This window comes from Muntiacus reevesi, chromosome 2 (assembly GCF_963930625.1).
Source record: "Muntiacus reevesi chromosome 2, mMunRee1.1, whole genome shotgun sequence".
NCBI classification, from domain to species: Eukaryota; Metazoa; Chordata; class Mammalia; order Artiodactyla; family Cervidae; genus Muntiacus; species Muntiacus reevesi.
The window spans coordinates 108,869,482-108,897,173 of record NC_089250.1 but is presented as its reverse complement, the minus strand read 5'-3'; the positions used below and the strand labels follow the sequence as shown (position 1 = coordinate 108,897,173).

Here is a 27,692-nt window from a genome sequence, read left to right as displayed (position 1 = left end):
CTCGGGGTGCTAGGGGAGAGGTGTTTCGAGGTCTCCGCGCCGTCTGCTTCCTCTGCTCTGCATCTGGTCCCTGCTTTGCTGCCCTTCTCGTCAAGGGTGTTCAGCCTTTGTGGTGCCCTGACCCAAGTCTTAAGCTCCTGTGCAGAAGGCGGGGGAGGCAAGGGGTCCTTGCGTCCAGAGCCTGGCCGTGACCTGAGGGGGCCGTGACCTATCAGGAAGCCCTGAAGTGGGATCTTGATAACGGCCGCTTCTGCTTTCTGCTCCTCCTACCACCTCTGCTCTTGAGGGGGAAATCCTTGCAGAGGGCTGTGGTTGGAGCTGGGCTGAAGGCCGGCAGGGGTGGGTCTCTCCATGGCAGTAGCACACAGGCAGGCAGGAAGTGGCCCTGTGCAAAAGCGGGAAGTGGCTCTTGTCAAACAGGAAGGGGGGGCTGGGCCGCGTGAGGGGGTGGGGACGAGCCCGGTCGAAAAGGTGGGTGGGAAGAGGGTCAGCCTTGAAGAAGGTATGGGCTGTTCTCTAGGAACACAGCTCAGCGGTCACTGGAAGGAGGGGTGTCTCAAGGGAGAAGGCCGCCTTCGTGACGGGAGCACTGGTTGACGAGTTATGTTAGCACCTTGGGATGTCAAGCCAGGGCCTGGACCTACCACTGTGAACCAGGCCAGGTCAGTGGCCTTAGCCCTTCGGGACTTGGGGATGCTGAATCTCGGACTTCCCTGGTAGCTCGGTTGATAAAGAATCCGCCTACAATGTGGGAGACCTGGATTTGATCCCTGCATTAGGAAGATCCCCTGGTGGAGGACATGGCAACCCACTCCAGTATTCTTGCCTGGAGAATCCCTGTGGGCAGAGGAGCCTGGTGGGCTGCAGTCCATGGGGTCAAAAAGAGTCAGACACGACTGAGTGACTAAGCACAGCACCGCATGCTGAGTTTATAGGGCACACCCTGCAGCTGGAAAAGATGCTCTGCAAACCTGACTTGTTCCTGAATCATTGCCGCTGCTCGGACAGAACCTGTGCTTCTTCCCAGACACACAGTGGGCAACAGGACAGGAAGTGAGGGGGAAAGGGACGGGAGACAGCAGCTGCAGAGGTTGGGGTGCTGGCCGGCTGAGCGAGGATCCTCGTGAGGAGGCAGGGAGAGCGTGGTAGGCAGAAACCACACGGCTCATTGAGCAGAGTTTCAGGATGGCAGGGCGCCACAGCCCGTAAGGCTAGGGCCGAGGACAACCAGGGCTCGCACAGACAGTGGCTTTAACTGGGCTGTCCTCTCTCGGAGGTTGCCCCGCTGGTAACCTTCCCCTGCAGGCTGCAGACACCAGTGGGCCCCACCCAAATGGGAGGCTGTGATAGAGCCAGGTCGAGGGCTTGGTTAGTGTTCCAAGACCCCGTGACTGCCCAGGCTGATGGAGAGTGGGTCCAAGTCTCTCGTGTCTCTGGTGATGGCTGTGGGCACAAGCCCAGCCTGGGAGACCTCGTCTGTCTTACTGCTGGACCCTTGGAAAGGAGGCTCTCCCTGAGTGCCAGGCACTGTGCAGAGCGGTTACCCAAATACATCATTTAAGCCACAGATATCCCTGCCTTCATTTTAGAAGTGAGGAAACTCTTTCCCAAGCTATGTACCCGGCTCACTCTGTCACCTCCGTTCTATCACATGTCACCTCCATGCCGAGGCTGTCCTTGACCATGCGTTTTAAGTGTGCACTCTGCCACTCCCCTGCTTTATTTTTCTTTATTGCTCTTGCCGTGACATCTAACATGCCATCCAGTTCTTACGGTCTGTCCCCCTACCAAACTCCACTAGGATATCAGCTTGATGAGGGTAGGGACTGTTGTCTGTTCTGTTCACTGCTGCATCCCCAGCATCTGGAACAGCACCTGTTGCATAGTAGGCCTCAGTAAGTATTTTCTGAATGAATAAATGAGACTCAGATGGGTTTGGGACTCGCAACTCTAGGACTCCATCTGGGGCTGTCTGACTCAAAACCAGTGGGTTAATGACCAGACTCCATGGCTGAGGGTCAGCAAGGACCACGGCACAGCCTGGGGTTCAGAGAAGACTTGTGCTGGATGTGGTACTCAGCTCCGTGGAGTTAGGGCCAAACTGCGTGACTATCTAGGACCCTCTGGACCCTGGGCAGCTCCTTCGAGGAGCTGGGAGTATGACTGTCTCTTCTCTTCCCACTCTGAGTCACTGATAAAGCCAGAGCTCCCTTATTTTTAGTGCCGTTGCTGTTGTGGAACTGTAACCATTAGCCAGTAAGAGACTTAAGGGAGGAGATAAGCATTAATCTTCTGGGCCTTCCCCTCAGCTGCCACCTCCGCATCTCAGGATACTGCTCCCCTGCACCTGGCTGAGCAGCCGAGCCCGAGAGTTGCGGGTTGGAGGGTGTGAGGTGAGTGGTGAGAGAGAGGGCCAGGGGGTCCTCAGCTTTAGTGTGCCTTGCTTGGTATCACCATCCCACAACCAGGCATGGGGAGGAAGGTGGGGTCGCCCTGGCATCCCCCAGTTAGGTCTGGTAGAAGCAAGCCCCCTGTCCCCAGGCAAGGCTAGTGCTGCTTCCTCAACTGCACTGCCTTCTGGAGGTCCCAGCCCCGAGGGGTCGCAGGCAGTGTGGGATTACCTGGGGCTTTCCTGACTGCATCCTACTGAACTCGAGGATGGGACGGAAGGCCTGACCCAGATCTGTGGGCAGCTGGGATAGATTAGCTGGGCAGCAGGAACTAATCTCTGCCTGTCCCTACCTCCTCCTTCCACAGAGCAGAGCCATCCCTAGATGGAACGTTTAGGGCAGAACTGAGGGTGAGACAGTAATATGAGCTCCTTCTTGTCTGTACATTATCTCAGGCAGGCCTGGGTTTGAATTCGCACTTCTCTCCCATTCCCGCTGTAGGACCTTGCATAACTTACTTAACTTCTCTGGGCCTGTTTTATCATCAGTGAAATGTGGACAGTCAGTGCACCTGCCTGGAAGGATGGTTGTGAGGGTCACGGGAGGCTTTACAGAGGCTCTTTGCTGTTTAGGTAGAGGTGGGGTGGGCACCAGCCCCTACCAAGGGACGCAGGAATCACTTGGCAGGTATGGAAGGGACGGTGACTGCCTGGACCTGTAGCAGTGGGGGTGAGCTGGATGTGCCCTTAAAGCCTGGAGTCTTGACTTGATGCTTTCATTTTTCCTGATCCTGTCATCTTAGCATAGCGATGGAGAAAGAGGGCTCTGGGCTCAGACCACCTGCATCTGGTGCCTGTTGGTGTGACCTTGGACAGGTTACTTGAAACTTTTAAGCCTCAGTTTCCTTCTTTGCAATGTAACTGAGCTAATCAGATCCTCCGTTTCACTGGGTTTCTTTGAGGATGAAATAAGATTGTCTGTGCCTCTGCCCAGCGTATGGTAAATACTTAATAAAGAATAGTTTTTACTAGTACTATCAATGTTATTGATAAACCATTATTAAGCCTCTGTTATGGAAGGGACTGTAGAAAGCATCACACAGAGAGGTGCCACTCTGAGGAGTTTGTGACCGAAAGATAAGTGATTTAAATGTGTGATGTGAGAATTTATAAGAGGTGCTGTGGGAGACAGGGCTGGGTCATGGGGGGAAAAGTCACAGTCTACTGGGAGGAACAGGGAAGACTGTGAAGGAGGTGGCTTTGGTGGAGTTCAGCAAGTAGAGATGGGGGGTAGAGTGGCTGGGGCTTCTAGGCTACCTTGTTTTAAGGAGTAGCAGCCCCTCTTTCTGCTGCCTGGAGCTCTGCCTTCCTCTGGAAGGAATCAACTACCACATCTTGCTTAGATTTGTGGGCTCTTGGATTCTGGTCATTTCACCAAAGCAGTGTAACCCCAGAACCTGTGTGGTAATAGGCCAGAGCTCCCAGCAGTGGGCATCCAAGCAGGTCCTGGGGAGAAGTAGGATTTCTGCAAAATGGGCATCATAATACTACCAACCTCCAAGAGTTGTTTTGAGACTAAATTAAAAGATGTGTTTGCCTGGTGTAGAAGTAAGCACTCAATAAACATTTGCTTTTTTTTTTTTTTCAAATTATCATCAGTCTCCATTGTCAGCATGATTATGTTTCAGGATTGCCATGAAGACTGCATTAGAGAATATATGCAAAATTCCTAACACAGTGTATGTTTGTGTAGTACGTGTTCAATAAAACTTAGCCATTATTATTAGTATTTTCAACAAGGAAGAGATTCTGGACACCCTGGCCCAGTGAAATCCCTGCTGTGGTGGAAAGAACACCAGAGTTTTACTTTAAGACGTGGATTCAAATCCTGGCTCTGCCACTCACTAGCTTGGGAAGCTTTCCTAAGACACTGCTTCATGGGAAAAGGTTGTCATTAATACCTGTCTTCAGAATTGATGTGACCCACTATGTTAATTCAACAAATTGTTTAAAAAACAAAGGGGGGGCATAGTAGGTGCCTAAGAATTGAAGGCATATGAATAGGCAAGTGGCCACAAATAGAATGGATGTCTGATAGCGTTTGTTTTCTCTCTTCCACTTTTAGATCACCAGAAACTAGAACGTGAGGCCCGGATATGCCGACTTCTGAAACATCCAAACATTGGTAAGTGCCCTTATATAGAGCATGTCTTGGGCATTTTGTAGAAGGTGGAGAGAACAGAGATCCACTGTTTTTGTGTGGGGAGCCACTTCTGTCGCTGGGCGTCTGCCTGGTGTCTTTTTTTACCCAGGCAGGATCACAGCTCAGAATTCTGGGGTGTTCTAGTTTAGAGACCTGAATGTCTCCCTTCCTGTGTGCCATCTCAGGGCTGGGAGTGAGGTATCAGAATATGTTGCAGGCTCCCTTTCTTCCCCTCTCCTTCCGTCTTTGGGCTGAGGTCCAGGTCTTCGGCGTGTGAGGCTCGGGGCAAGTAGCCTGCCAGCATCCCTCACCAGGGGCCTTCCACGGCCGTCACAAAAGGGTCCGCACTTTGTTTCTGGACTTGAAAGAGTTTTGTTCCTTGTTGCGGTATCGTGCGCACTCTGGGGGTTTCCATGGTGCTCCCATTTGTATCCCCCGGAGCCAGGAAAGCAAGCTGCCCACCCGCCTGGCTTCCCTGAAGAAGGGGTGGTAGGAGCCACTCGACCGGAGAAGGAGAAAAAAATTAAGAGGATTTCTCCCTGCTCCCACCCTGACTCGGGGGACAAGAGCACATTGTTGGTTGTTCTAAAGCCTGAGGAGGTTTGCCTGCCACAACCCACTCTGGCTCAGTTTTACATTGTTCAGCTGAAGTAGTCTTTGCCAAAAGCGTTGGCCCTGATTTGGTGCTTCTCTCGGAGGGGACAGGAACTGGGCTGGCTTCAGCGTCTGAGCAGAAACCCCAGGCTTGACTTGAGGTAGAAAAGCAGGGAACATCTCCTAGGTTTTCCCTGAAAGCTCCAGTCACCACAAAGGACAGTGAGTTTCTGTGCTCCTCAGGCACAGCCTAAATATGAGGGGTGCTCCAGGGGCTGCCCACGCTGCTGGGCTGGTGGCTGGCACTGAGGTGACTTGCTGAAGTCCAGCGCTCTCCCCCGAGCTACTCAGCCTCCAGCTTCACAGACCCAGGACTGGGATTTTCACCGTGAGCTCTGACACGGGAGAGTGGGGTCGTACTCCAGCCCGAGGGGAAGGGAGCTTTGAGGTAACCAGAACTGAGGCCGTGCACGGCTTTGTAGATGGCGATCAGCAGCTTGGCTTACACGCGACACAGATTGGCGTAGCTGGTGCTCAGTTCTGCCTGGTGCGGTCTTCCACGAAGCCGGCACCTCTCAGCCCACGAGTCCTGGGCTGGGAACCCCTGCGCTCTCTGAAGTTCAACCCTCACCTGAAAACAGCACGGTGGGGACCAAATTGTCACCTTGGGTAGGAGAGAAACGATGAGAGGAACAGCTAAAGCAGCAGTCACCAACTCAGGCAATGTTTTGTTTGGCTGGCTTAGTGGTTTAAAAATATTTTTATTATTTGCCAGTATTTTAAAATGAGATTTCACATTTTGAAAAAAAAAAATCTATTTCCCAATCTTTCACATCCGAAGTTTTGGCTTTGCCGAGCCCACATCCATGCATGGCCAGAATCAGCTGGACCTGGGCAGTGACTGCCCCCTTAGCCTGCTGGCCACTGTCTATACTGTTAACTTTCTACTGCTTACCTGGTACCTCTAGGCTTTACGAGCTTGTCACTCTGAGCTAGCAGTGCCAGAACAGGAGGAAAAAAGCGGGTGGGTGACTAAAGCCATCCACAAGCACAGAAGCGTTTTGGTGTTCCAGTCCCAGGTCTCAGGGTCTGAGGACAACAACTTCCTTTCCTTACGCCCCAAGTGAACAACTCACAGAGCAATGATGAACTGCCCCCCCCCCCCCCCCGGAGGGAGAGGAGAACAAAGGGTGGGGTCGATGGTGCAAGAGGTGGAACCATGTCCTTGTTACCTGCAACATGGGCGTGGTTGACCACAGAAGGGTCAGGGTAAGGTAAAGACAATTGAGAATCAACCCGAAGTACAGAACTGGAATTCTAGCTGGAAAATACCCCAGCCTTCTTTCTCTGTGCTTTCAAAAATTAGATATATACTTTTGAACCTTTTAGACCTGACTTGGTTTGGTAGCCCTTTTTTCTTTAACCACCAGTCCCCAGTGCAGAATCAAGGCAGATGGAGGGACTGTCTCCCCCAGCCATCTGCTCTGTTAGGGAGACAGCAGGACCCAGGGAAGGCCAGGCAAGGCCCTCTCGCTTTGTCAGCATCTCATTGCCTGGAACTGTGCTTCCGTTTCATGATTGCCCCCAGACCCTAGGGGCATTGGTCTCAGGCCCTGTTTTGGGGTCAAGGGAAGGGCGAGGAAAGGGTGAGTAGTCAGGACCATGTCCTGGGAGAACGATCTGGCCAGGCTGTCCATCCTCTGGTGGGAACCAGGACTCCTAGAGATGAGGGGGAGCTGTGGGTCCAGGAGATGGGGGTTGCCATGGATCTTGACCTGGCTTGTGGCAGAAGAGGAGCCCGTTTTGTCCCCTTAATTCGCTATTCCTCTTCTCTCTCCACTGCTCCATCCTTCAGAGCGGTGGCCCTTTTGGCTTTAACTTCTAACTCCATCCCACAGGGATACCAGTGGACCAGCCCAAGAGTGGTGCAGAGTTGAGGAAGCAGAGAGCACGTGGTCCACCCCTGATCACTGTCAGACTCACCGGCACTTGCATTCCGAAGGGTGTTTGGTACAAGGAGCCAGGCACCCCCAGTTTTTTCCCTTGATAGATACTCTACCCCAGGAGTTGAAAGCCTGTTGGACGAGTGAGCCCTAATGTAAACCGTGGTGTCTGGGTGATAATGCTGTGTCAGTGTAGGTTCATCAGTGGTGATGAGCGTGCTTCTTTTGTGGAGGTGTTGACAGTGGGCGAGGCTGTGCGTGCGTGGGGACAGTGGGTAGGTGCGAGCTTCTGTGCGTTCCTCTCAGTTTTGCTATGAACCCAAAATTGCTTTAAAAGATAAAGTGTTTTTTTTTAAGCCTGTTGGTTTTGAGGCATACTGCAGAACCTAAAACAGCCCTGGGAGAGTGGCCAGAGGTGCAGAGTTGAGAGGAGGAAACGGCAGTAGTGCTGATCGTCTAGAGTCTGAATGAAGTGTCTTCTACCTGTGATCTGCTTGCTCCCTGCTCTGAATTCCTCTAATGAATAGACTCTGTCTTCCTTCGTGCTGAGCTGCCCCAGCAGTTTCGATCACAGCCTAGCATTGTGGTTTAGAGCAGAACTTGTCAAACTCTCATGTGCTTGTGAATCACCTAGGGATCGTGTTAAAATTCAGACTCTGATTCAGTAGGTCTGGGGTGGACCTGAGCTTCCCCGCGTCTCCAGGTGAAGCTCATGCTGCTGGTTCAGCATATGGAGAAGCAAAGGTCTGTGGCCTCGGTGTCCAGTCCTCCAGGTCTGGATCTGGGATTTGCCGGGCAGCTGTGACCTCTGGCACATGATTTTACTTACCTGTGCCTCCGTTTTGTCATCTGTGCCTCTTAGCAGAGTGGTTCTGAGAAGGTTGAGCAAGTGAACAAGGTGTAGGAAGTCAATGGAGGTGATAAAACTGGAGATTCCAGCTCCCAGAAGTAGTGCCTCCAGCCCCAACTCAGTTCACACATGTTATTCAAGCCTGGCTGCCTTTTACCTTGGGCCCAGGCCACACACAGCTAATAAATAGTAAGTGTAGCAATAACAGTTGCAAAGAAAGGGATGGAAACATTGGAGCATAGGTGAGCAGCTCCCAGATCCATGCCCACCTGCTCCTTCCTAGAGGGCAGCTTTCATTCCCTCACCAGCCCCCTGGGATGACAGGACCTCCTCCCCCGCCGTGTTATTTCCATGGACATGAACAGTGATACTTTGTCAGTGCTTTTCTGACCAAAGTTTGTTAGTTAAAATGTGGCATACTGTCCGGTGGTTTTTAAAGAATTGGAAATAGCCACAATATTTGGGTTGTGGCTTTGTCAGTACTTGAAGGTATGAGACACTGAGTGTGTTTTTTTTGGCCTGTTCTTCCTTCCACAGTTTGTAAAGAACAATAGCTAGGTTTACGACTGTAATGCAGCAAATGCTTCGTGCTGCTTTTCCCAGATCTTCCTGTCTAAGGTTGGTCTGGTTCTCCTTGGCCTCCATACCCTCTCATGACTATGGAATGGCCTGGATTTTTTTCCCCACACATCCTTTACTTCTCCCCGACAGCCCCTAATGCTTGGTTATGTGTTTGTATAAGTACTTCTTTAAAGCCTGTCCCCCCAGAGGCTGCTGGGTTTCTCTTGTTCACAGCTGTGTCCATGGCGTGTCCAGCCACGCCTGCTTCAGGGAGGGTGCCACATGGACATTGTTGCGCAAGTCAGAATGGCCAGGGCTAATAGAGACAGGTTAGAGCTCCTTTGCCCAAGAGGACGGAGAAAGTGACTCCCTTCGGGCAGTTCTACAAAATCAGGGATCTTGATATTGGCCTGCTTTGGCCTCAAGTCTCAGCTCTGCCACTCAGTGTAACTTTGGGTGAGTTTCTTTTGGAGCCTCAGTTTCCTGTCCTGTTACACAGACGTTAATAAAAGTACCTACTCCACAGAGCTAATGCAAGGGTTCAATCAAATAACATGTGTAAAGCACTTGGCATAATGCCTGGCACATTGAAACGGCTCAACTAAGTGTTAGGTATTATAATTTGGATCTTTATTATCGAGAATCTGCTAGGTTGGCACTTAGAGTGATGCAATCAAGTTTCTCCTCTGTCCTCAGTCCCCTGTTCATTTTCTTTACAAATGGAAAAAGAAAGGTAGCAGTCTTGCTCAGTGATGGAGCCTTCCACACCTGTCCCTCCTTGCCTTGGCGGTGCCTGGCCCTGAGACACACATCAAATTGGAGCTCTGGACTGGGTGGCCTGGGGGGACTGGTCTTCCCTCGCATCTCTGCTCATCTGATTCCCCTCCCAGTTTCCTCACACCTGGACTCTGTGTGTGGTCTTCCTGGTGAAGGACAAGTGCCAATGACTCCCTGTCTGGGCAGAGGCATGGGTGACTGCCCTTTTTGCCCTGTTGGGCTCGGGGCTGGGGGGGCGGGGTGTGTGGGTCTGGGATCAGGGGTCCTGGGGAGGATAGCCAGGTGCCAGGACTCCCCTGGGAATCACTATTAGCATCGTACCTGCTGCCCTGTTAGTGCCTCATCCTGCTGCTGTTAGTCACCTCCCTAATGAAGCTGGTCTTTAGCTTCTGGGACAGCTGATTTCCAGGGGATTATTTGTATTACACACTTTAATGCTTTTTAATAGCAAATTTTTAATTAAATGGAAAGTCCTTTTGGAAGCGAGGGAGCAGCAGCTGCAGCAGGGCTCAGCATGAGACACCCATTCCGGCCAGAGAAGCACAAGTCAGGAACGAGGGTGGCATGGCTTTGGGGGAGCTCGGCTTTGGGGGAGCTCGCCTGAGCATGCCTGGGTTAGTGAGGGTAGGGGGGAGGCAAGGGTCTGATTGTAGCTTCTTCATTCTGTCACCCACAGGCCTAGAGAAGTATGAGCTTGTTCACCCAAGTACAGGAGAGAATCAGTTGAGGAGGAGGGATTTTAGGAGTACTACCCGCCTTTGATTCTGTTGGCAAATTGCAGAAGTACTGAGTTCTGGTGGAATTTTGAGGTTGAGTAACCAGATCAGATCTAATAAGGTCGGCAGTATGAAGCATAAACAATTGCTGGGCCCTGGTTCTCGCCCTGGCAGGCCCGAGTCCTCATTTGTCAAGTGAGGAAAAGCTCAGGGCTCCAGCGATGGCTGAGGGCCTGGATTTTACATTCAGCTCATCTCACTTTGGGGGAAAGGGGAGGGAGGCAAGTGCCTCAGTCCTGAGGAGACGCCCTCACACTGGAAATGGAAGGTATCATTCGAGCTGGTAGGGGCCTGACACAGAAGAGATTTCTTTGTATCTGAGAACTTCACTGGTTGGTTTGGTGTCAGGCCATTGCTGAAGTGCTCTGTGAGGAGCTCTTGGAACTGCGTGAAGGTCAAACAGGGAGCCCTTTGGGACACAGGCTCTCCATCAGGTGAGGGAAGGGGCCTGAGTGGGAGGGTTGGTCAAAGCAGAGGTGCATTTGCATTAGAATGATGCTGAGGGGGGCGGTTGGCATTTAACCCCCCGAGGTGGCTTTGTGGGCCACAGCCTGAAGAGGAGACCTCAGCAGCATCAGGTTGGGCTCTTGCCCAAGAGCTCTGGAGGCTGTGAGTGGGAAGAGATTCTGCTCACCAGCCTTTTCTTTTGCCTTTACTGCAGCTCCATGCAGTAGCCTCCGGTACCCATCTTGTGGGCATATTCGTGAGCGGTTTCTCTCCAGGCTCCACTGCTTTGTTGCCTGGGTGTGTGGGATCCTCCACATTTCTTGGAGGAAACAGTGGTATAAACCAGTATTTGGAGTCAGAAAGAGCTGGGTTCGCATCTGGACCCACCAGATCTTTGGCCTTTGGCAAGAAACTCTATGCCTTTGAGCCTCCATTGTCCTCATCTGTGGAATGGGAGTAACACTTTTCTCAGAGTGGTCATCAGGAATAATAAACTCCTTGAAGTAGACACTGTGTCCTTCCTAAATCCTACCATCTGCCACACACAGTCAGCACTTGATACATACTTGTAGCTTAAGTAATGTTCGCAAAGAGCCTAACTCAAGGCCTGGCACGTAGTCAGCACTTAATAAATGGTTATTGTCATTGCCTGGATCTGTGTGTTGCCTGCTGGGCTCTGCCTTTCCCACTTCTTCCCCTCCCCCTAACTCTTCTGCTCCCATTTACTCCAGGGTCTCCCATCTTGTCATTCTCTGTCCCTCTGCGGTCTGCATCCCTAGGTGCTTCTCACCCTGCACTGCACCCTCACACATCACCCTCACACATCACATCCCAGGATCACCTTCGCTGGGACCAGCCGCTCTCAGAAGAAGGTTCCTGCTTTTCTCTGTCTTGCCTGCCTTCTTAGCCACAAAGCTTCTGTCTCTCGCCTACATCTGAGGCAGTCTGAAGTGCTGACCCGAGCCCTGGACCTGTGATCTGGTCATCTCTGCTCTGCGGCCACATCTTGGACCCAGGGATGCTGGGCATCTGCCCCTTCTTGGGAGAGAGCCTGTGGGGCTGACAGGATGGGGCAGGGCTGGGGTGGCCAAGGAGGAGAGGAGTAGGCTTTCGAGGTTTTCTCTCTGTTAATCTCTGTCCCCATCTCCTCTCTTGCAGTACGCCTCCATGACAGTATTTCTGAAGAAGGGTTTCACTACCTCGTGTTTGACCTGTAAGTGCCACTTTCTGAGGGTGTGGGGGCCTTTCCCTCTAGCTGGGTCAAGAGGAAGGCTTGGAAAAAAAGCCCTAAACTGGGTCTTCAGCCTCTGCCAAGGGTCCCTCTCCTTTGCCCGTGGAGAGGGGTTTGATTTTGAACATCCTCTGGTAATGAGCTGATTGCCGAGGGTCTCCTTGCTCCCTCAGTGTTTCTCCAGGGCTCTGACCCTGGGGTGGCATTGCTCTTGCATTTTCTGTTCAGTAGCACACCTTGTGCAGATGCTTTTTTTTTTCTTGTTTCTCGGTGGAGATATAGAACATAGCTCTTTGCATGACCTTAAGAATTCTGGGAAACTGAAGGCACCCTTTATTAGCTGTAAACTGGGCTCCCATTGGTCTCTCCTCCACTCTGGTTGTGGTTTAACGTCTTAAAAGTGGTTCTTCACTGAATAGAAATGCCTCTTTGGTATTTTCAGGGTTGGGCCTCTGTGTCCTCGGTCTCATTGTTCTTCAACTTCAGTAGTAGGTCAGTCCTTCTTGGACAGCTGGATTTTAGTATTCATATTGGTCTCAAATAAAGCTAAGACTGTTTGAATAAGTCAGTTATTTTCTCTTAACTGCCTGTACATTCATCTTTACCAGAGTATTAGGTAATCTACAAATTTTAGAGACAGAAATGTGCAGGAGGAGGGGAGGGCTCACATTGTCCCAGGAAGAAGCTCCGTTTAATTGAAGGATTGGTGTGTTTTGAGCTTGCAGACAAAGCACATGTAGAGTTGACACGTCTCTGAAAGCCATTGTACAGTGTGGCTGTTGGCTACCTGTTGGATGCTGCCTCCTCTGACCCTCTTTGTTGGTTGCAGTGTTACCGGCGGAGAGCTGTTTGAAGACATTGTGGCCAGGGAATACTACAGTGAAGCCGATGCCAGGTGAGACAAGGGCCCTGTGGCGTAAGTGTGCCTCTTAACCATCTTAGGGGGCAGGGCATTGTGCCTGTTTGAACCATCTTTGGGAGCTATCAGAAGAGCTCTTACCAGGACAAAGATTCTGTAGAGTTGGACTCAGGCTACATTCCATGGGCATGCTTAGAAGTTAATAATTCAGCACTCCCAGATCAGTTTTCTGCAAAGCTCTTACAAATCTCTTTCACCCTGTCACACCAGAAGTACCTTTCCTTTGCACCACTGTATACTCACGAGGACCCAGGAGCTCTCCCTACCTCCACTTCCTTCTTCTGACAAATTCTGCTGCATACAAGGCATCCTGGGGATGATCCAGAGATGGGGAAAACATGGTCTGTGTCCCAAAGGAGTGTAAACGTCTGGGCTAATAATCTATATAGGGAACTTCCTGGGAGATTTCAGCCACCATCACCTTGTGTCTTGACCACCAGGACCAGCTTTTCAGGTTGGAGGACCATTCTTCGGCCACACCCCTCAGCCCCCCAGCCCTCTAAGAAACCCCGGTAGCTTCTTCACATGACGCAGCAGAATTCCTCCCACACCACAGCTCTTGGGCACTTGTTTGGCTTGCCTTTCCTGCCCCGGCTCCTCCCCCATCCCTGAATCTTTTCTGAGGGTGATGTCCTGACAACCTGATTTTGAGTGTCCTGCCTGCAGCCTTCTCAGGCATATGTGGCAGCTCTGGCTGCCTCTGGGGGCGTGGAGGGGGGGACACAGCTTCCTCACAGATTTCTCAACCCTTAGAGGCCAACGTTTGCTGATCAGCTTCAGATGCTTCAGCCTCAGGAAAAATTCTCAAGTGGGAGATGAATTCCAGTGCCAGCAGGGGAGGACCAGGCTCTGGGGCGGGAGGAGGAGGCGGTGATAGCTCAGGGAGCCTGGCGGGGAGGAGGGGGAGCTGGGGCGGGTGACTGTACCAGTGGGCTTGGCCTGGCTCTGCTGGGACACTTCGCACTTTTGCCATTTTTGGCCAGAAGGCTCTCCCTGCTAACTTGGCTCTGTTCTAATTATATATTTCTGTGGAGACTCGCCTCTTCAGCTCAGTCTTAAAGTCTCTTCGGCCTACTCTTGGACCATGTCCTTATGGGGAGGCCTGAGCCTCAGCCTCCAGGAACCCAGCGAGACACTTTGGCTCTTGTGGAAGCCCCAGCCTCAGATTTCAGAGGAAGGAATACCATCAGTCCAGGTTACTGATGTTTGGGCCAGATCATTTTTGGTCGTGAGGGCCCCTCTTGTGCATTGTAGGTCTAGAAGCATCCCTGGCCTCTATCTGCTAGATGCCAATAGCACCCTCCCTCTCAGTGGTGACAACCAGCAGTGTCTCCAGGTGTTGCCAGATGTCCCCTGGGGGCCGAAATCACCCTCTGGTTTTCACCAGTGCCCTGGACTGCTGGTGCACTCCACCGGGAGTTGACCACAGGTGTGGAGGATGGTTTGGACGGTGGACGGCCTTCAAGAATTTGAGAATCAGCAGCCCAATGTGACTCTATGCTACTTTGTCTTCTTCTGTGCAAAAGCATGATGGGAAATGCTCCTTGGGGGGGCCGCTTTGGGACTCTCTTAAGTGTCTTATTTCTCGATGATGCCTGTGTACTCATTTTCTCTCCCCTACCAGATGATAAACTTCAGGGCCTGCACTGGGTCCCCTACACAGCTGGTGTGACACCCAGTCCAGTGCTTATAGGTGCTTGATAAATGTTTACCTACCCCCAAAACAGCTTAGGCTTGGTGGGACTATCCTTCCTGAGTTGCCACCACAAGGCTCTTCTCCAAGAACACGGTTACTATAGGGGGAAAGAGAAAGGAGGAAGGGGTTGGATGGTATCTCTTTCTCAGGCATCTGAGGTATTCTTTCTTAGAAACAAATTGGATATGCTGAGCCTTCACAATCTAAGGAGGCTTGGTGGACCCTGTTCTGGTCTGTCCTCTGCTGTTATCTAGTGGGAGACCCTGGACAAACCACTTAGTCTGCTTGGGCCTCAGTTTCCTCTTTCGTAAAGTAGGTTGAACAGATGGTGTCCAAAGTCCAAGGTTTTAGTTCCTAGTTCAGTGATTCTGTGTGAATCCATGACCCAGAGTTAAGTGCTTTAGCCTACAGCATGTGGTCGTGGATGGTTTAACCCTGCACTAACCTTTCTTTTCGTGCTTTTGCAGCCACTGTATACATCAGATTCTGGAGAGTGTTAACCACATCCACCAGCACGACATCGTCCACCGGGACCTGAAGGTACTTACTGCCCGGCTCCCCTTTGCCTCTTGTTTGTGAAGCACTGGCGCCACCTGGTGCCAGGTGATAGTACTGCATGGTCCCAAGCTAAATTCGTCTGGGCTGCGGGATTGGTGCTTCACGAGGTTCTCTGTCTTCCTTATACAGCCTGAGAACCTGCTGCTCGCGAGTAAATGCAAGGGTGCTGCCGTCAAGCTGGCTGATTTCGGCCTAGCCATCGAAGTACAGGGGGAGCAACAGGCTTGGTTTGGTAAGCGTGACCCCGTCTTCCTGGAATGCAGCTCCCGCCCTTCCTCCTCTTCCTGATCTGCCTTCCTCTTTCAGAACTACAAGCCAGACCCTTAATGGTCCTGGCCTCCTCAGAGACTGGAGGCAGGGAGGGCAGAGAGCTCCCCCTGGCCCTCCGTGACGCAGTACAGTGAGACTAGCTGCTGTCAGCACTGCATTCTTGCTGCCTCCGGGGACAATGGAAGTTCCTTTAAGGCACACGTATTTGCCCTCTGGTTTAGATTCCGGGCACTACAAGAAGCCCAGCCCGTCGTCTCTTGCTGCCCAAGTGCTGAGAGCTTATATAGCCAAATCAACAGGAGTAAGAAGGGACTTGGGGAAAACTGCTGATGTGGATTTAGTGAGAGAGAAAGTGGGTTCAGTGTGCCTCCGCTCTCTCTTCCGCTACAGGTTTTGCTGGCACCCCAGGTTACTTGTCCCCTGAGGTCTTGAGGAAAGATCCCTATGGAAAACCTGTGGATATCTGGGCCTGCGGTAAGCCCATTCCACACACTCAGCTTTTTGGTGTTAAGGGCGCTCAACTTCCAGCGATGACAAGAAAGAGGCATTGCTATTCCCTGCGGGTCCCACAGGCATCTGGTATATGTGAAGTCACAGCATTTGCTCTGGTGTCCCCCGGGATGGCTGTTCCCATCACAACCTCCTCCCCAGCTTCCTAGATGATGATGATGTTTCCTTCTCAAAGAGGGATTTACCCATGCCTTAGTGGGTGGGTTGAGCCTGAAGAAATCCCAGACATGGCGTGGTGACATGGGATGTGAAGCACAGTGGCACAGCATTGTCGGCTGCCATCCACCTCTCTCTCTGGGATGGTCCTTGACTTTCTGGGTGGCTCAGAGCCCCATGTGGCTTTTCTTCAGCAAAGCAGGTGACTGACCCCAGTGACCTGTGTTCTGTCTTGTAGGGGTCATCCTATATATCCTCCTGGTGGGCTACCCTCCTTTCTGGGATGAGGATCAGCACAAGCTGTATCAGCAGATCAAGGCTGGAGCCTATGATGTAAGGACCAGTTTGTTCCTGCCCCTCTGTCCAGGGGAAGGGGGTGTGCTGAGTATGTTGCAGGGTGTGGGGAGTGTCAGGGAAATTGAGGACCATATAGGCCTCAATTCTTATCACCACCTGTCCCAGGGAGCAGCTTTTTTGCACAGCCATTGTTGGTGGCTGTAAAATCACGGAGTCCACTAAAGCCCTTTGTTCTGTTACTTGTGGCTGTGTAGTGCGCCGTGTGACATCGAGGTGAGAAGTGTGGCGGCTCCTCCCACTGCCGTGGGGCCTTGGGCATAGTGTTGAGCAGCGGGTTCCTCCTCGTAGGGAGATGGACTTGAACCAGAAGATGTCAGGGTCCCCCGGTATGATATTCTGGCATTCTAACCATGATTGTTCTGTTCTTCTTTCCCAGTCTGTAAGTTGACTCAGGTCCTGGGATGCTCAGTGCTTAGCCCACTTCGTGCTAGGCAGCTTTCGATAGTTAACCAGGGTTAACCTTGTAACCCTGGTTACAAGGGGTATAAGGTGCACAGATTTCATATCCCTCCTTCTCCTGTTCCCACTTCTTAGTTCCCATCACCAGAGTGGGACACAGTGACTCCAGAAGCCAAGAACTTGATCAACCAGATGCTGACCATAAACCCCGCAAAGCGTATCACAGCTGACCAGGCTCTCAAGCATCCATGGGTCTGTGTAAGTGTCTTCTCCCGAGGTCAAGGAGATCCAGGATATCAGCTCTCAACGTGCTCATAGCACTGTCTTTACCCCCCTTCTTGTGACTAGAGAATAATCATTTGGGGCCTTGAGCTAAGATGCTGCAGAGGGGACAGGGGACTGGGTGGGGCCCAGGGGCAGCAAATGTCACCAAGAGAAGCCAGGGAGGCCATTGGGACTAACTGGCCTCTCCGTGACCTTCCCCCACTCATTTGGCAGGTATGACTTAGTTTTGCTGTTGAATGAGGGCTTAGGTTGACCCTTGCAGACTCCAGTTGATGACAGAAAGCTGCCAGCAGGACTCAAAAGTAAATTGCCATGCCCAGAGTGCATATCCAGATCCCAAATCAGACAACTCTAATGGGAAGGTGATGAGACCCAACAAATAAACAAAAGAGGCCTGTGAGCAATGAAAAAAGAGCTTCTGAAGTTCAGTCACAAAGCTCGTCCTAGGAGAGCCCCCAGGCTATCGGTGTGGGTCGTCATCATGTTCTGTTTTTGTGTAAAGTTCTATCTGGCTGCAATATCTCTTTTCAAACAGGGTCTGCTATAGTCAGGCCTCCTGATAACTGTGATGCATGTATTTATTTGCTCTTTTCCATGTTTACTGAATGCCTCTTTGGTGCTGGTCCCTGTGTGCTGGAGATACAAAGATGAATAAGGCCTGGTGCCTTCCCCCACAGATCTCAGAGATGATCTGGGGAGACGGGCACTCAAGCAGGCAACCAGTGCAATGTGACAAGTACGTAAAAAAAATCTAACGAGTGTATAGGAGCCCCTGCCGTCTCTGGTGGGCAGTGGGATTGCTGAAGGCCTGGAGGAGGTGAGCTCTGTCCTGGTTCTCGGCAGATTACGGGAAATTCCCCAGGATGATAACCTGCAGACTGAGGTTAGCGTGGGCTAAGGTGAGTGGCCATAGGGAATTACAGTGAGTTTAAGGAATGTTAAGTAGTTTGGTTGTAGATGAAGGTAGGGCTACAGGAATATAAGAGAATGAAGCTAAAAACGATTCCAGTGACGTACAAGTTTCTGCCTAAGCAGTTTGGGTTTTATTCTGAAAGCATAGGGAACCATTTAAGAGTTTCAAAGAGGGAATGAAATATGCAATTAAGAAAGATCACTTTGGAAGCTGTGTAGAAAATGGAATTGAAGAGGCAGGGGCAGAGAGAGCTAAGGAAGCTGTTGTGGTTGTCTAAGCAAGGCCAGACAAGGTTTCAGCTAAGGGTAATGATAGGATAGGTGGTGTGGCAAGGAGTGGACACATTTGAGAGATATTTGAGAGAGAAAATAAAAAGGACTTTGTGACCAACTGGATTTGGAAAGTGAAGGTCTTTTGAGAGAGAGATCTGTGGGAATTGCCAGGTTTTGAGTTGGTAACTGAACTGGAGGGTTGTACCATTCACTGACCCAGAGGAAACCTAGAGGAGGAGCCCTTTTATGAGAAAAGATGATGATTTTAGTTTCATACATGTTAAGTATGAAGGCTTCCAGCTGAAGACATCCCGTGGGGAGTTAGAAGTATAGAGAAATTAAAAATCAGAAATACAGGTTGTGGTCATTTCTGTATGGATGGTGTTGGGGCTATAGAAATAGATGGGATTGGTTCTCTGCTAATTGAATCCTTACTGTGGGCTGTTGTAAGAGAAGATATGGCCACCAGCATTTAGTGGCCCGGAGAGGAGCCAGCAAAGGGGGCTGCGAATGAGAATGTCCATGGGAGAAGGAAGATCAGGAGATCCTACAAAACAGGAGGTCTCAGGAAGGGAGGGTCTGTAATCAGATGCTTCAGAAAGTCCATGATAAAGATGGAAGAGAGCCTGTTGCCTGTGACCAGTTACAAGCATTGTTTCATTATTTCACTGAAAGAGGCAGTGGAGGCAGAGAGACCGATGATACTGCTAGAGAAGATGGATGAGTCAGGGGAAGTTTTAAAATCTTGCAATTGATTATATTCTGTTGACTGCAGAGAAGAATATTATCCAGAATAAAGGGTTTAAAATATTGGCTAAATTTTGGCTCAATGTGAGACCTGTAGAAGGTGTCCTATCTACTAATCTGGAAGATAATTTGACTTGTTTTATGTTAAAAAATATATATACACATATAGGCTAACTGAAGAACCAGTGTTTGTAAAGCACAAGAGAGGGGCTCTGGAGCCCAGGTCAGGGGGCCAGCACATGAGGGGTGATGCTTCTGAGACCTGGGATTCGGTTGCAGGGGGGTGAAAATCAGCTTGTGGGGGGAAGGCTGGAACTGAAGAAGTTCTTGCTCGAACATCTCTCATTTCTCTGGTTTAGAAGTTTACACTTTGGAGGAGGAAGTGAAATATGATACACACACACACACACACACACCCGCCCCCCACTCCAGAAGGTCGACAGAAGGGAGAGTTGCTTCAGGAACCAGGAAAGAGAGAAGCCAGGGATGAGGGCAAGGATGACAGGGTGGTCCCGTGGGGGTGTGGGCACCAGGCTACATGTTGTAGGTTTTATTTTTCTAGCAGACTAGCCAAGATATAACAAGAGCAGAGTAAAGGGATGAGCCACTTAAAATGGGTATTCAAGAATTGTGGGAATAGTATGTTCTGGGGGTATGTTTGTGGGCCCTATTCCCTATCATCCTGTATATCTCAGTAGCCCCTGAGGACACCTCTGTATTAGGATATTATGTAATAATTGATGCTTGTATTGCTGACCCTGAGTTATCAGGGAAATATAAATCATGTCTAAGGGATTCTGTTTAAAAGTTAGCAGTAATACATTGAAGAAAAATTCACATCCAAAATGGTGAAGAGAACTGATGCTTCAAGGTGAAGATCCTCAGTTTCTCACATCACAACTTCATTTAGGACCTTGTAGGGGGCTGCTGAGAGGAGCTCTTGGAAAGAATGAATGTTCTCTGCAGAGAGCAGGACCCCTTCCTGTTTTCTCACTGCCCAGAATCTGGAGTACATTAGGTGCTCACTAAATAGTAGATGAAGGAATAACTGTGTGAGGATCACAACACACAGAGTACTCACCCTTTCCATAGCCTCCATCCCCTAAGGAAGATCAAAATGCTCTCTCGGGCACCCTCATCCAGCATCAATTACTGGTGGTGTTTTCATGTTCAAATTATTGTCCTTACATAACCTTGAGTTTTGGGTAGAGCTTTTATTGTAAAAGCATTTTTCACATCTATGACCTCATCTTATCTTTGGAGCAACTCTGGGTGCTGAGCACAAGGCCACCAGTGCTGGGACTATGGCAGAGGATGTGCCTGGGGGCTCACAGGCCTGTCTGTTTGGCTTCCAGCAACGGTCCACGGTGGCATCTATGATGCATCGTCAAGAGACAGTGGAGTGCCTACGCAAGTTCAATGCCCGGAGAAAACTGAAGGTGAGTTGTGCCTTCTGGGCCCGACTGCCAGCGTCCTGAAATCATTCCTTTTGGCAGTGCACCCCCTGCCCCATCACAACAGGAGAGATAGAATGAATCTTCCCAGTCATCACCCCCATTAATCGGCCGACTGGAACAATCTCTCATGGCTGGAGCTGAGCTGTGAACATTGTACCCAAGGAGGGCCCCTAGACAGCAGTTGCACTCTGCCTGAGAACAGAGCATGCTTCTGTAGAGCCTGATGGAATTCACAGGACCCTTTTCTTTTTCCAGGGTGCCATCCTCACGACCATGCTTGTCTCCAGGAACTTTTCAGGTATGTTTTCAGCTGTGCCATTTCATTCTCTGAGGTGAGTGGGTCAGGATGGGCCATTGCCAGGTATCATGCCATCCCGATGCTGGGTATCTCAGGCAGCACCTTGACCAGGATGGTGAGGATGCTGTTTGGAGGCCCTGCTACAGCTGAGTCTTGTAACCTGAAATTCTGAGGGATTTTACTTGACTTCAGGTTTATGATCGGCGTTTCCTAGAACCTCACAAGGAGTAACCTGCCCAGTCTTCCATTTACGTTGTCCATGGGGATTCTTAATTCTCTGAAGACTCTCAGCACTTTAAGATTTTAGACAGTCTCAAGGGCACCGGAGGATGTGCTTGGGAAAAGAAAGGGATGAGATAGAGTGAATCTTCCCAGTTACCCCCATTAATTGGCCAACTGGGACGATATCTACATCGTTGTGTCCAAGTAGCGATGACTAATAGAAATCATTCCAGATGTTTAAACCATTTACAGTGACTATGCTTAAAATATTTTCTGTGATACTAACCGTAAAAATGAAGAAACAGGCCAGCAGGATGGAGGGAAAGGAACTTGCTTAAATTCGTATGTGGAATTGGGAGACTTGGGACCAATAATTTGTAAATCACACTTGACATTTCTTTTTAAGATGCAAGACACTCCACCTTCCCACCACCCCCACCCCCACCCCCGCCTCCCCATCATTGTTCACCTCAGTTGGGAAGCATCGTGGCTTTTCTGTGAGGAAAAGAGTGATGACAGGACTTAAAAGACAGAAAGGTCTCTTCCCAACTTGCCTTTTCCCTGGTCCTCCCTCCCCCTCACCGCCAGCCCCACTAGTTTGGCTCAAGACTTACCCTGCTTTCTCATAACCAGACTCCTTCCCTTGCTTTCCCTCTGCACAGCCATGGTGCGGGGTTGGGGGGGTGGTGGTGTGCAGGAGGCTCAGGTGGACTGCTCCCTGGGCAGAGATTGCCCCTTGAACTTGAGTCCATAGGCCTGGCTCCAGTAGTTCCTGGTAACCTCCAGCCTTGCCTCTGGGGTTTCATAAACTCTAGACTGCGAGCCACAGGGCCCCGGACGGTCAGGACTAGACAGTGAGCTGGGAGACTGTCCTCCTCAGAGGGACCTGTGACCCTGGTCAGGGCTCAGTCTTGTGTTGTGGGCACCCACGAAGGAAAGGCTGTGTTTTGGATTCACCTTACAAATGGGGATAGGCGGGCACAGTGAGCCACCTCCAGCAGAGGTGGAGCTGTTGTCCCTCCTCGGGCCTCTGGTTGTCTTAATTCTGCTTACAGCTTTTATGTTCTGGGTTTAAGAAAGCCCTTCGAGAGGATGCTCAAGGGCAGTTCTGTGTCCACCCTAGAATGGGGTGATCTGTTCTCGCTCTGAGTAGAAGAGACGTGAAACAGGCTGCTAGGAAATCAATAGCATGTGCCCGGCCCTGAGACAGCCTCCGCGTCAGCTTCTTCTGTCCATTTCAGGAAATTGGTGTCCTAGTTTCAGGAACTCGGTCTCTGTCAGGACACAGCACCTTCACTGGTCCCTAAAGAGCCTCCTGCCCTTGCGGCTCAGACTCTGTCTGGCCTTCACACGCACTTTGCCCTGGCTCAAGAGACCAAAAAAAAAAATGTTGCAAGCATTCCAGGATAACCTCTTCTGCCCTGACTCTGGGACAGGTGAAGACAGAGCCTGTCTCCAGAAGCTTCTCTAGAAAGAGGTATGTACAGGTATAATCAAGAAGAAAGGGCACGTGTGTGCTTCTTCAGGAACAAGTGAGGCTGTTTTCTGAGTTGATCCCAAGTAGAAAGTTCAGCTTATCTATCCCTGGATTTGAACAGGTTGGCGAAAGGTGAAATGGGGGCTTCTAGAATGTATTGCTTTAGCAGCCTTGATTTTCTTTCTGGGGGCTCATTTTTGGGGCATCTACACCTTAGGAACACTGTGAAATACAGCCTTCCCTGGCCACCTGCCTTGAAGAGGGAAAGTGACCTGTGTCTCCGAGAAGCTGGGGGATGTGGAGCATCAGTGAACTAGGGCCACAGACCCTCCCTGGGCCCCAGGTGCCCATCTCTCTACCGTTTGGAATGTGGGCGAAGGAAAGGGCTGCCATCTGAAAATGTCCTAAAGAAGGTCCCCTCGGGAGGAAGGTCTGCAGATGAGATTCCGACTCCTCACAGCCTTAAGCTAGGGCTGGGCTGCCTCGGAAAGGACGGCCACCCCTCTCCAAGTCAGGTTTGGGCCTGCAGACCTTCCACCCGAGGTGGTCGTGGGACAGGTGGAGCCCCGGGATTTCCCCACGACCTGTCCGAGCCTGGCCCTCTCAGGTCCCCAGACTGCTGCAGGACTGGCTGCACCTGCTCACCAGCCTGCCTCCGGCGCCTCCGCTCCCCCAGCTCGGCCGGCTTGGCCACGCCGCCCGGATGCTGCTGTGCGCGGCGGCAGCGGGTTCCTGCGCCTCGCGCTGGGGCATGCTCGCTGCTGACTGGCCCCCGTGGCTTTGCGGCAGCTCTGTGCACTGAGAGACTGTATCCCCTCAGTTGGCAGGCAGAGCTCCGCCCCCGCCTCGCCTGCCGCGAGCGCCGCCGGCCTGGCCGGGCAAGGTACGTGGCATGAGTCCTCCCCGACCGCCTGCCTCGGCTCCCTGCCACCCCACCAGGAGGGCCAGCATGCCAGGCCCGTTCACCAGGGAGGCGAGTCCCATGCTTGCGGGCTGAGATGGGCATGCCGGAAGGACCACCTAACTTGACATCTGCGAGCGCCTCGGTGTTACGGAGCCCCCTAACCAGCCGTGCATGCTGGGCGCTTGCCAACTCTCAGGAGGCAATAGCCTGGGGACATGGAGCTGGGCAGCAGGAGGCTTTCCTCCCAATGCGCCGCCCGCCTGACAGCCTGGCCTACCTGTGAGGGCTGCGGCCAAGGCGACCGAGACAGCCCTGGCCTGGCCGCGACCTGCACTGGGGGCCCGGACTAGGGTTCAGCCGCACTGGTAGGCCCCACCCCGCCGGGGGGAAGCCACGCCCCTCAAAATTGTGAGGTCTGGCCTTGCACGCCTCTGGGTCTGGAAGGCAATAGAGTGCAGAAGCTGTGCACACAGCCGTCCCTGGGTTTGGATCCTAGCCCTGCCTCACCCCGAGCAAGTCACAGCAGCTCTCCCAGCCTCAGTTTCCTCATCTCTCCAATGGAGCTAATAACAATTAAAATCATTTTTGACTAAGGCTCTCAACGCTGCCTGTAGGAGAAGACTTGTCCAAAAAATATCCCTGTTGCCGAGACCCCCACCCAAGACAAATAAAATCAGAATCCCTAGGGCATGGGATAGGCATAAGGTTTTTTTTGTTTTTTTTTCTCCTCCCAATTCCCAAGTGATTCTAATGGGCTATCAGAGTTGAGAACTTTGATGTATGTAAAGCACTTAACACAGTGGCTGGTCAGACATAGTAGTAAGTGCAGTAAAAAAAATTTTTTTTTCAGATCACCCCAGCATTAACTGGAGATAGACCCAAAGTCTGTCTGTGGAGGTCAGAGTTGTGATTCCCTTGGGAGACCCAGCTTGGGTAGGAATGGCCACCTGAAGGAAAGCGCTGCAGCAGTACTGACCATTGTTAACACTTGCTGAGTGCTTGCTATGTGCCAGGCACTCTGCTTAGTGCTTGTCATGCCATGATCCCATTTTATAGATAAAGAAACTGAGGTTCAGAGAGGTTAGGTAACTCACACAGCTAGTAAGCAGTAGACCCAAGATGCAAGCCCGTCAGAGTCAGGGTGGATCAGACAGTTGGACTGATTCCCTCTCCCTGGAATCTCCCATCCACTGTCTGCCACCTTCCTGTGGCCTTTGTGGCCAACAGACATCCCCATCCTTCCTAGTGGAGCTCATCAGCATCACCCTGTCCCTGGCTAGAGTCTGTCTGCCCAGTCCTTGCTGCTCAGTGGGTCCAGAGACTAGACTCCGAGGAAAGGGTGGCATTGAGGACCTGCCCGTCAAGGCTTCAGCCCCCCGGCAAAGCCCTCCTGTGGGTGCTCCCGGTCTCCGTGTCTGTGTCTGTCTGTCCTCACGTCTGGTCTCCTTCGTGAACTGTGACACTCTTGTTTCTTGAGAACACTCAGGAGATGTCTTGCATCCTTGCAGCTTGGCCGTCCTGAGAATTTCCATGGCATCTAGGGGTGGAGCCCTCACCTTTCACCCTGGCACTCTGCTTCCAGGCCTAGGTGGAAGCTGTTGAAGGCAGAGTTCCCAATCGCCCAGGCAGCCCCAGTGTTGACTGTGGTTTTCTCCTAAGTCCGGAGTGTCCTTGTTTCTGCTGAGTCCTCTTCCATGGCAGAGGAGATCCTGGGGTGCCACCCTGCGGGTCTGACGCTGCCTGAGATGCCCTTCTTGCTCTGGGGCCTCAGGAAGGGCCTCATTTAGGGGTTTCAGGAGACTCCTGGCCCCTTTGTCAAACATGTCAGTCTCTTGCGGATCCAGCTGCCAGACTTCAGGTTAAAGAGAGGGTACCATGCAGGAGACTTGATTTTTCTCTTTGTTTTCACAGCTGCCAAAAGCCTATTGAACAAGAAGTCGGACGGCGGTGTCAAGGTAGGTGTTTCCACTCCTCCAGCCCAAGTGTGGCCCCTCTCCCCAAAAAGTCACTCCTGGGACTCCTTGGCACTTTGTCACTCCTTTCCCCAAGAACCTCCCTATCCTTGCTTTTTGCTTTAAACCAGAAACCTCTGTGCTCAGAACAGCAGGTTCCACTGGCCTGGGAGGGCAGAGGGATATGTGCTTCATCTGACCCTAGCTTGATTGGAAAGACTCAGGGGAGGTGATTCAAACTATAGTTTGCTAGAACTGAATCCCGAACTTGACTTCCAGGCACAGGTTTTATCTCCAGGGCTTGACTATCTGGGTTTTTTAGGTTATTGGTTAATCTTATTTTCTTTTTAAAGCCCAAACCCATTTAATCAAATGAAAGCAAAGTTTGTCTGGTTGACTCAGGGCACAAGCCTTGGCACCTGAAGCTACTATCCTTTTCTTTTTTTTTCTGATCTCCAAAGCACTTCCAGAACTCAGCTCAATACCATTGAGGGATAGCGTCTTGAACTGTCTTGAGGCACAGGTGCCTTAGAAACAGGCAAGGGACTTGGTTGTCACAGCTCGTCTTCATTTGGTGAGGGAAACTTTTCTGGGGGATGAAGGCAAGAGCAGGGACCAGGCCCCATAAGCAGGAAGTCTCAGTGGGGGTGCCTGCTTGGCCAAGGTAGAGGGGTCCACACAAAGCTCAAGGTATTCCTAGATGCTTTGGGGGCAGAAAGCACCCTGGACTGGGGAGATAGATAGGAGTTCATGCTATCTTGAAACCTACCAACTTATACCGCAGAGAAGTTCAAACCATTATCATGCAAACCTTTAAATTAAGACAAAAGTTTAAATGAGACTTTTCCCTGGGATCTTATGTTCCCCGCTGAGATAGACCTGTGCCCCTTTCCCTACCCCCATCCCTTCCTTTCTCTCTCATTCTTTGCATGCCTGCTTCCGTGTACTTCTGCCCTAAGGAGGGGAGCTTGGGCTCCACACACACCTGCTGCCATAGAGCTGGGGTTGATTGACAGCCCCTCAGTTTCAGGGCTGTGGGCTAGATAGTGGAGCCAAGTTAGGAAAAGGTGTGTATGTGTACTTAGTTGCCCAGTCGTGTCCAACTCTTGTGACCTCATGGGCTGTAGCTGCCAGGCTCCTCTGTCCATAAGTTATCCTGGCAGGAAAACTAGAGCGAGTTGCCATTTCCTACTCCAGAAGATCTACCCGACCCAGAGATTGAACCTGTGTCTCCTGCATTGGTGGGTGGATTCTTTACCACTGAGCCACCTAGGAATCCCTAGGGAAAGGTGGTCAGTTTATTTAGAGATTTTGCATGTGTCTTTCTGGAGAAGAAGCTAGAATCTGTCTTCACAAAGTGTTTATTAAATACCTATCAGAGGCTCAGTGCTAGGGGCACATAAGAGGTATAAGAGGAGATGCAGATTTCATTCAGCCTCAAGAAGTTGCAAGGTTAATTGAAAAGGAAAGTGGATACACCTGGAATCAGCTAAGCACTGAATGGTATATGGACCCTACAAGGGATGGTTCAGTCCAAGAAGCTTTGGAAGAAACTTGTTGGAGAAAGCTACAAGGATGTAGGAAGATTGGACCCACGTCAGTGATTGCCTTTAGAAAATGGGATTGGAGGCAAGGGCAGGATGGGGAAGGCACACCTTTATTTTTTTAATGTGTATACATGTTTTCTTTAAAATGGGAATGTATTATTTTTGTAACTTAAAAACAACAAAAATATATTTTTTTAGGTTCTATTATATATCTTGATGTTCTCTGCTCAACCGAAACATGGAGTATATGGTAAAGGGATACAGAAAACACAGCTGGATTGGTCTGGTTGGGCAGAGAAATTGGAGGTTTGTGTGTTAGACCACAGGAAACACCGAAGGCCACTGAGCAGAGAAGGTTAAGAGTGGTGTTTTTGAAAGACTTGGCTAAGTGTGTCAGGGTAAATAGAGGACGCTAGTGTCAACCACAAATTGGCACTTGCCATTGGTACTTACCATCTACCTCTACAAGGATTAAATCATATGCTGCTGCGGCTACTAATTTTCAACACCCCCTGAAAGGAGTTCAGGGTGGAGAGCTGAAATGAGGCACTCTATACTCTGGTTAAAACTGGCAGAACAGGTCTTCAGATAGTTAGATATAATCAAGAGCCAATTTTATGAGCCCAATTCATTCTTATAACTTCCCATATCTAGAAAACCACTAAAATCCTTCATGGTGACAAGTGTTCCTCGTGACTAGCAGAAACCTTCTGTGAAAAAATATATATATATATATGTGTTTGATTGCATGTACTTCCCCTTTACCAAAATCACACATATACTGCCCTTCCCCTCTACTTCTTTGGAGCACTTTCTCAGAGTTATCTGAGGTGCTGTCTTCTGGGCTATGGTCCTCATTTTTGCCCCAAATAAAACTTAATTCACAACTCTCACATGGTACATTTTTTAAGTTGACAGTAGGAGCTAGACACAGAAGTATCAACTAGGACTTATTACAGTCTGGGTATAGGGTGAAGTAAAG

At 50.8% G+C, this 27,692-nt stretch overlaps 1 protein-coding gene across 17 annotated transcripts in view; it reads left to right on the top strand.

Moving 5' to 3' along the window:
* CAMK2G (calcium/calmodulin dependent protein kinase II gamma) overlaps window positions 1–27,692 on the top strand; it is a 54,855-nt gene that overhangs the window by 8,158 nt on the left and 19,005 nt on the right. For 9 of the 17 annotated variants that reach the window (XM_065922650.1, XM_065922643.1, XM_065922646.1 and 6 more), the window contains exons 3-14: window positions 4,515–4,574; window positions 11,699–11,753; window positions 12,601–12,666; window positions 14,854–14,926; window positions 15,074–15,176; window positions 15,605–15,688; window positions 16,119–16,213; window positions 16,772–16,894; window positions 20,209–20,292; window positions 20,566–20,608; window positions 23,128–23,190; window positions 25,123–25,166. In XM_065922650.1, the coding sequence (XP_065778722.1) occupies window positions 4,515–4,574; window positions 11,699–11,753; window positions 12,601–12,666; window positions 14,854–14,926; window positions 15,074–15,176; window positions 15,605–15,688; window positions 16,119–16,213; window positions 16,772–16,894; window positions 20,209–20,292; window positions 20,566–20,608; window positions 23,128–23,190; window positions 25,123–25,166 (893 nt within the window). The remainder of the gene's footprint in view (window positions 1–4,514; window positions 4,575–11,698; window positions 11,754–12,600; window positions 12,667–14,853; window positions 14,927–15,073; window positions 15,177–15,604; window positions 15,689–16,118; window positions 16,214–16,771; window positions 16,895–20,208; window positions 20,293–20,565; window positions 20,609–23,127; window positions 23,191–25,122; window positions 25,167–27,692) is intronic. The other 8 variants (XM_065922655.1, XM_065922647.1, XM_065922654.1 and 5 more) reach the window with 2 other exon arrangements.